Below are 9115 nucleotides of genomic sequence, written 5' to 3'. Positions count from 1 at the left end.
TGCCACCATAGCGACGTAGGTTGTAGCGAAAATTTTTTTTATTACAACATAATGCTAGCCTCATAGGTACTTTGCCTCTTGAACTTCTCAGTGGCTAGTGCTGTGCTTTACATTGACTGTTTAAGGCGTTAGTTTTGCTTTTCTATCTTTCTAAAAAAGAGTTTTCGAATCCTAAAGGTGTAACATATCTCACACTCGAAAAAAATGTAATATTTATTTTGTGTTTGTTTTTATTCATTTATTTTTATTAACGTATAATTTTAGTTTTCATTTTCGTATTACATATTATTACGGTACTTGTTGTCCAAGGCCAGCGTCGTGGTTACCTAAAACCGTGACATTATGCTGAGCGGGAACCAACCATACCTTTTAGCTTTATGTTAGCGTTCTATCTTGTACAGGGATCAATTTGAATTTCGATGTGTACAATATTTTCTTTTTTTTTTAAGATAAATCTGTCACTGTCGGAAGTCTTATGTCGTTGTCATTTACAATTCACCAATCACAATCGCTCAGTTATTTTTTTTTATTTTATTTTGGCGAATGAAGTAAATATCCTTTTGGGTGATTGGTCAAAATTGATAGTCAAACAAGAAATACACCAATCATATCACAATGGCTTTTAACATTTTTTTTGGCGGACGTTGCCCGTCTTTGTCCGTGCGTCTTTAGTGTATTTTGCGTGTTTTCGCATTTATTTTGTGAGAGATGAGAATATATTAAATTGAAAAGGAATTTCTAAAGAGTAAAATGGCAAAAGAAGGAGACATGTCTCTGTTCAATGATGTTTTAGAACCTTTCAGGAGGGTTATAAATACCGATCCTCCTAAGGACAAGTTGTCGGCGTCTACAAGATTAAACTTTTCTGATAGTAATCAATCCTTGAAAGAAGGTAAAGTAAAGCTAAAATGTTATAAAGACTAATAGTTAGAATAATTGTCTATCCTAGTTAGATGTTAAGCGAAATGTATTTGGAAATTTGTGCAGGTCTATCGAACATGTTGTCGTTTGGCAAAAGAAAGTCCAGCATTGGAGCTGTAGATGGAGCGACTCCAGAAAAACGGTTGCGCAGTGAATCTACGTCTAATTCGGTGTCTACTGCTCCTTCTCCTTGGGAAGCAAAACGGATGAAGATAGATTTGATAGCTGCTAAAGCACAGGTAATTTATAGTACTTTTAGTGTTTAGTACTTAGAATCGCATTTTGAAACTAATTCCTTCAACTGCTTGAATCATTCAGACATCTAAGCCCCAGACCACAAGAAGGTACTGACAAGACACACACATTTGTAATGTTTGTTATTAATAAATCTTATTGAAATGTAGAAGATAATATCAATGTAAATATAGTCTTTTTACACATTATATTTATGACATAAAAATATTCTATTATAGATTACAAAACTAGAAGCTAGGGTGGCACATCAGCACACCATACGTAAGGAAATGCAAATCTTATTTGAAGAAGAGAAAGCTTCTTTAGAGGAACAACACAAGCGGGATGAGCGAGCACTTTCAGACATGGAAGACAGACTACAGGTTATACGTAGGCGGGAACAGGAACTTAAAGATGAACTGGTTCAGGTAATATTATTTGAATGACTTGACTTTATTTGAATTTACAATTTTATAAGAAAATAATATATTTTTATAGCAATGTGTCTCAGACAAATTATCATCTCACCCATTTTCTATCCACTTGTCCTTCTCTATTTTGTGCTAGTACTGTCTGCAACTTTGATGATATCATTTGCTCATCTCTTTGCTGACCTGCTGATACTTCTTTCCTTTATTGTCAGAGTCAGATAAAATATGGGAAACATGTATTAACTGCTAAAAAGTTATTTATAACATGGATAAATTAAATTTATTTTAGGTGCAGAAAGATTACCAGGAAAGCAAAGAAAATTGGGACAAAGAGAAGGCAGAGTTGCAAAAGCAAATAGCTGACTTGAAAGACCAGTTGTTAGAGGCAGAAGTTCAAAGTAAAGGACAGGCATCTGAAATGAAGAAAGATATGAATGAATTGCAACAGGTAATATAAGATTACAAATAATTATTTAAGATTCAACTTCTTGCTACTGTAATAGATTTTTGCAATAGCAAAAAAAAATGTTAATTTAAAATCCTTTTTTTTCACTTGCTTGACAGACTGTATGGTCCAGTTAAAACATTAGATTACTTTTGATAATTTGCCACATCATCCCAAACATCTACAATGAGACTTCAAAAATGAAATCTTAATTGAAACTTAACCTTATTAATTGTCTTTAATAACTGTAGAAGAAGTATTAAGTTGTATAAAGAATTTAATATAAACCATACTACTTCACTACACAATGTACAAATGCACCACTATTTAAGGTTAAGACAATAATATAACTGTAAATCTTGTGTTTGAACCAGTTATTGAAATAAGCTTTGTTATTACCTTAATTTCAATTTTATTTTGAGTGAATCTACCAACGGGTTGGAACATAGATTTTGACTGAGAAGGTCCATCCAGAAACTTGTATTTAAAATAAAAAAAACAACCAGAGATTTTAACTAATAAAACCCAATAGGCAATAGAAAGTTACCAGTCAGAAGTGGAAATCCTAAAGAAGGAGGTAGCCAAGCAGACGACCAGAGCTGAACAGTGCACATCACTACGGACACAACTTGAAAAGCAGACCTTTGAACTGCAGCAGGTCACGAGCAAGCTGAAGGAGTTGGAGTATGAAAGAGATTCTTATAAAGACTGGCAGCAACAGGCAAAGGTATAACAAATTTATTTTAAAAAAATACCATGACAGCTGATACACAATAGTAGCATTCCCAAAGATGATTACTGACTGATGACTTTAGGAAGGAACCTTTTTTTTACTATGTTGTCTACTTTCAAGGCTACAAATTATTGGCTTTTTTTCTAAAACTATCTTTTTTTTTGCCTATACATGCACATTGCAGCACAGCTAATTCATTCATTTATGTTTGAAAACCTTGTTAAAACTTATGACTTCTTCATGAATGGTGTAATAAGCAGTTCATCTATTATTCAATTAAATTTTATTTTGATCCACAGACAGCCCAAAAGCGGTTGTCCAATATGGCTGAACTAGAAAAGGAAGTGATCAGACTACGTGCCAACGAGAGAGGTTTGCGTGATGCAGTGTGCAACAAGTTGCTGCTGGAGGAACAGGTCCATGTGCTCACCAACAGGGTGGAGGCTTTGCAGCCTGTGCAACAAGAACTGCATAAGGCCAAGGTGAATTTATATTTTAGTAGAAAATCTTAAATAATTTGACCTTTAAGGGTACTTTTTCACATCCAATTTTATATTATACTAGCGGCTCGTCCCGGCTTCGCTCGGGTAAAAACATTGATAAGGACACATCAGATGCAAAAATCTGGATGTGTTGAAAGTTCTATATAATATAGTAAATAAATTTTAAAAAATTTATATTTTGACAAAAAATAACATATATCCAGGTGAAAATAGCAGCCTTAGAGGCGTCCTTAGAAGAATGGAAGTCTGCCGCGCGGGGACACGGAGTGGAGAACGCGAGAGCGCTGTCAGCTGCTCTCGACACCGCTCTCACTGGACAGCTCAGCTCTACCGAGGACGGCTGTCAGGCGCAGTCCCAGCTCGTGAGAACCAATGAGGTGAGTGTCAGCCGCACTTGACACCGCTCTTACTGGACAGCTCAGCTCTACCGAGGACGGCTGTGAGGCGCAGTCCCAGCTCGTGAGGATCAATGAAGTGAGTGTCAGCCGCTTTCGACACCGATCTCACTGGACAGCTTAGCTCCCCCGAGGAGGGTGGAGTTCTTTTATAGTTTGTTTTATAGCTATTAAAGTTTTTATGTATGGACAGTTTTTCCTGTATTTTTATTTTTATTCACCAACATAGCATTCTCTGTATGAATAATGGTTGACTGTTATAATATAATGTATAGTAATGCCATGATTTCAGATGTAATGTGAGAAAATATTGCAGGAATTAGCTACGATGAAGTTCGAGCGAGACAGGGCCACATCGAAGCTAGAAGATCTGATGACTGTGAAGAAGAACCAGGAGACACATATACACAGGTTGCAGAAGAGGCTACTGCTTGTTACCAGGGAAAGAGATAGTTATAGGTATTTTGTATTTTCTTCCTTATAGTCGTATTCTTCTTGGACGAGGGTCGTGGTTCGTGGTGATGAAACACACTCTAACGACATTCTTGGCAATATTAATGAAGCTGAAAAATTATTAACTAGAGCGCATGTTTCCTTCGCCGGAAGTAAGAGATCGTCGATGAAAACTACATAAAACATGAATCAGATTATATACGAACTCACGTGTACGATTCGAAACATGGACCTTTAGGTCCACACACGTCTTAGCCATTTAACCACCGTTGTTTCTTCTTTACTATACTTAGATTTACAGTATTTTTTATTAGGTTTTTATTATTATTATTACAGTGAATTATTCAATGCATCACAGGATTTTACAAAAACATCTATGTGTTTTCCCGTATACGTACGTTACGTAGTAATTTCGGGATTATGGAATAGTCTTCATTAAGTTTAACAGTAGGTAAAGTTACTACTACTATAACTACAGAGTTATCATACACAAACATAAGAAAAATTTAGCTTATTTTTAAAAAGCAAAGTATAATCCAGACAACAGCTAGACTGCTACGAGAAAGAGTTGACGGTGACGATGTCCGGGGAAGCCGGAACCGATAGAGCTGCGTTGTTGTCGGCGCGAGTGGCGCAGCTGGAGAAGTCGCTGCAGTCCTACCGCGACCTGATGGCCTCGCACGACGCGCAGGGTCATGCCAAGAGTGAGTGTGTTATCATCTATTTTCTTCTCTTTCTTGCTCCTTATCAAATCCCATTTTGTTAATGTTTGACATTACATTTTGATGTAATTTGCCTAAAATTCGATTTTTGAGTAATCAAACTTTACAAGAGTAAAGTTTGGTATTATGATTTGAATCTTATTTTATGCAGCTTACTCTTAATTAACTAGAACCCTCTATTAATATAGTTGTCAATTTCCTCCCAATGGAAGTGGAAACCAGAATATATATCTAGATTGTAAATCGTCATTTTTCCCTCGGCGTAACTATCCATAATCACGCCTCGATTAAAACACTTCCGATTTACGATGTCGATGATCTAATATTTTAATAATTCGTCATACTAGGCGTAACTCTGTGACTAAGCTGTATGTGTATATTTATTTTTTCGTTGCCTGGGTAGCGGTGGAGAGTCTTCGCTCGGAGGTGACGAAATGGCGCGAAGAAGCGGAGTCGCTGCGCTGTGACGTCAGCAAGCTGCGCGCGCAGCGGGACTCCTTGCAAACGCATTTTGAGAAGATCGCTTCACACACACAAACCAAGGCATGTATTATATTGATGACTAGCGGCCCGTCCCAGCTTCGCTCGGTAAAAAAAAAAAATAGAATATCCAGAAGCCGACGCAAATTAACGTTGCGTACTTTCTATGTGAGATTTTTTTTACCGTAACTGTTAGCTGACATAACTATGTTCTGCACTAGAACATTTAGATAGAAAAATAGGGTACAGCCATTTTAGGGTATCAAGACATTTATATTCGAAAGTTCGTCTACACTTAGGTTTAACCGGCTAGTACTGGGTGCAGCCGGTTTCAGTTGGCTACACCGAGATGTAGCGTGCTTATGATCGGCTAGACCTAGGTTTAGCCTTTATCATTTCGGCTGGACCTAAGTGTAGCCGGTCTTCGACGGTTGCACCTATGTTTATCGTGATTAATCTCAGCGAGACCCAGGTTTAGCCTTTAGGGTTTCTGTTTAATTATGTAACTTTTAATTTCAGGTGCTCCATTTGACGGACAACCCTGCTGCGGCTGCACAAAAACAGTTCCAATTAGACTTAGAAAATGCACAAGAAGAGGTAAGGAAAAAATTATCCCTTTTCAGTATTTGTTGTCTGATTATAAAGTGTAGAAAACGGATTTTTACCGAACTACATTTTTTATTATTATAATACCAAAGAGAATGGTCAAGCTTGGTCGGTAAACACCCAGTGTTGTCAGTCAAGAAAACATAAAATAAATGAGGGTCATTTATTTTCTACTTTTTATAGACAGACTGTATTTTTATTCATAAATTACGTAATCGGTAAATGGTTCGTTATAGATCAAAAGGCTGAAGGGGCTGCTGCGGTCGGGTGGGTCGCAGGCCGACGAGGACATACAGCAAGTGAAGCAACAATTAGAGAACAGTAGGATCAAGCTCAAGAGGTGACCGACTTGTTTTACTAGCTTTGTACCCGGTTTTACTTACACTTTACCCTTGACTACGGAAATATAATAAATTTTACATAGTTGGCCGGTTATAGAAGTGCTCGTTTTAAGCTTTTTTCATAACGATCTAGAGACATTGGAATTCGACAATCAAGAAAAAGATCAAATCAAGAAAAACTAGGAAACCGGACTTCTGGGTTCCGATACTTTGATGATGAGGAAGTAACCGGGAACCCGTTCAAATGAGAGAGGGAGGGAAATTACGGCCGTACTTTTTAATTTTTTAGTCTGAAACATATTTAACTAAATGGTTTTATTTTTTATTCCAGAATGAAAGAAGAGTTCACATCATCAGCACAAGAATACAGAAACGTAGTATACATGCTATTAGGTTATAAAATTGATAGGACTGGCCACAAAAACTATAGGTAAGATAAATTTTCATTTTATAACCGTCATAATTTTTTATTTGACGTCATATCCTCACGAAGTCCACAAGTGGACATTGACTACTTATTTAGTTTTAATATACGTAAAACTAGCGCCCTGGGGCTTCGCTCCCGTGGGAATTTTGTGATAAAAAGTACCCTATGTGTTATTCTTTTCTTATTCCAGGTTATATTCTACCCGTGTACCAAATTTCATAACAATCCGTCCAGTAGATTTTTCGTGAAAGAGTAACAAACATACAAACATAGGATATATGGACAAATCATACAAAATGAGTTAGCGCCAAAGTAACTTATGTTATGGGATATGAACTCAACGATTATATTTTATAACATAGACACATATAGCTATACACATCCAAGACCCATTAATCTGAAAAATATCATTTTGCACTATGATCTGACCATTGTACTAGTCTTCCATGATAACAATTAGGCTACAGAGGAATTTTGAAATACTCAATTTCAATATATTACTTTAAAATTCCCAGAATATCGAACATGTACGCAGAATCGTCAGAGGAGTACCTGTCGTTCACTCTCTGCGACGACGACATCGAGATGGTGCACACGGAGTACTCCGGCAGCCTCGGCGACCTGGTGCAGCTGCATCTGCTGCAGCAGCGCTCTATCCCCGTGTTCCTCAGCGCACTCACCATGGAGCTCTTCAACAGGACCACTATGCAGCAAGAGGTGCAGTAATCGCTCTATACGAGTTATATAAAGTAGGTTGTTCTTATATGCTAATTTAAATGGCAAGTTCTGTCCGCGGAGTGAGGGCGTTTTGGATTTTTCCCCACCTGATTGCGCTAGTGTGACTAGTTCTCAGTTACATTCGAGGTTGTGATACCGCTAAGCCCGGTATCAGCTAAAAAATAAATCATTTTTTTAAAGATTCCGCTGTGATTTTACAAATTCGTCTATGTGATGTCAACCCTCTATAGGAATGCTTTGGTTGCCTATGAATTGCCAAGGCTGTGTCCCTTAGCCGCCTCATACGACACTCACAAGAGGATAAGCAGAACGGAACCACGCATTGCGCTAGTGTGGTCCAAACAACTGTCAGAGCCACCCTGTCATTTGAATTTGACACCTCGCCGTATGTGTCAACGACTATATTATACAATGAACGCACTAGACCGCTGATAGTACTGAAAAACCGTGATGCGTTGGTGCACGAATTTTGACAGGCAGTGAACGTTTTGCCAGGCCCATAACTAGTGATGTAGTAATGTAAACTTAGTGTAAATCAATTGTACTCTGAATTTTCTATTTAATAAGCTAAATGATAAATAACATAATTTGAACAAATTTGTATTTTTGTTTTATGAATTTAATTTTTCTCAAAATTTTGTTTCCATGTAGCAAACATTATTGAAGTAAGTTTTGTTTTGACTTCTGGAATGTGAAATGTTTTAATTATTTCAGTGCGTAAATTAATCGTGTAACATCTGCCTTGTTTACTAAAACATCTATAGTTTATGGAATAGGTCAAAAAAGTGCTCACATCAAGTTGTATGGAATGAATAGGATAGGAGGGCACCTGGTGCGCGCGATGTTAAGTCTCTTTAAAGGTCAAAGTCAAAGGCAAAATATTTTTTAAAAGTTGACTTATATCAATTTGAATAATATTGCGCACGAAGGATTATGCAAAATATTTTCAATTCTAAGGTAGGAACTTGCTGAACGAAAATTTAAAAAATATCCAGTCTAAATATAAATTAAGATATCTAAGATTGTTGCTATATGTAGCCAATATTTGATCTTTATAAGCAAATTCTTAGTGGTACTACGTAATTATGCTTATTATGTACGAAATTAGTTTAATTTATTTTACGTTAGATCATTTTGTTTCACATATGAACAAATTTTGTGATGCATTACTATTTAATTGGATCAGTCAAAAATAATTATTCTGTCAAATACATATATGTGAATGTGTAAAAATTGTTTTGAAAATTAAATATTTATAGCTACATAATAAGATGAAGAACGAATAAAATAGTATAAATAAAAGTGAATTCGTTTTATACTTTTCCTAATAGATATAAAATAAGGAGAGATGTTTTTAAAACATTCCAAAAATATAAAAATGTTTCGTCAATGCCTACAGTAATGACCAGTATTTTTTATGTAAACATGAAAACTATAAATAAGTAAGTAATTCGATAATAGGGACAGACATTTTTCCATTTAATTATTTGTATGTGAATTTTGTATCATGAATTCAATGATCCGCTGACTAAAATTGTAAAAAGAATAAAATGCTAAAGTCTGCTGTGATTGTTTTGTTCAACTTTTCATTATTTTGCTGATATTACTTATAAATGGGGTAGTGGTAGTAAGGAGTTTTGGTTTCTTCCCCGCTAGAGTGCGCCAGTGAAACGTGTGGCGCAGACT

General features: G+C 36.3%; 1 protein-coding gene across 1 annotated transcript; it reads left to right on the top strand.

Annotated features, from left to right (window-relative positions):
- Positions 1–621: 621 nt before the first annotated feature.
- Mad1 (Mitotic arrest-deficient 1) lies at positions 622–8993 on the top strand. Its single transcript, XM_053758361.2, has 14 exons — positions 622–892; positions 988–1160; positions 1395–1583; positions 1876–2034; positions 2564–2758; positions 3064–3246; positions 3471–3644; positions 3979–4121; positions 4656–4819; positions 5241–5380; positions 5837–5914; positions 6160–6263; positions 6596–6694; positions 7207–8993. The coding sequence occupies exons 1-14, from the start codon at positions 751–753 to the stop codon at positions 7415–7417; spliced, it is 2154 nt and encodes a 717-aa protein (XP_053614336.1). The 5' UTR covers positions 622–750; the 3' UTR covers positions 7418–8993.
- Positions 8994–9115: the final 122 nt, after the last annotated feature.

Source organism: Plodia interpunctella, chromosome 18 (genome assembly GCF_027563975.2).
Source record: "Plodia interpunctella isolate USDA-ARS_2022_Savannah chromosome 18, ilPloInte3.2, whole genome shotgun sequence".
NCBI classification, from domain to species: Eukaryota; Metazoa; Arthropoda; class Insecta; order Lepidoptera; family Pyralidae; genus Plodia; species Plodia interpunctella.
Note: the sequence above shows the minus strand (reverse complement) of the source record. Positions and strands in the feature narration are given on the sequence as shown.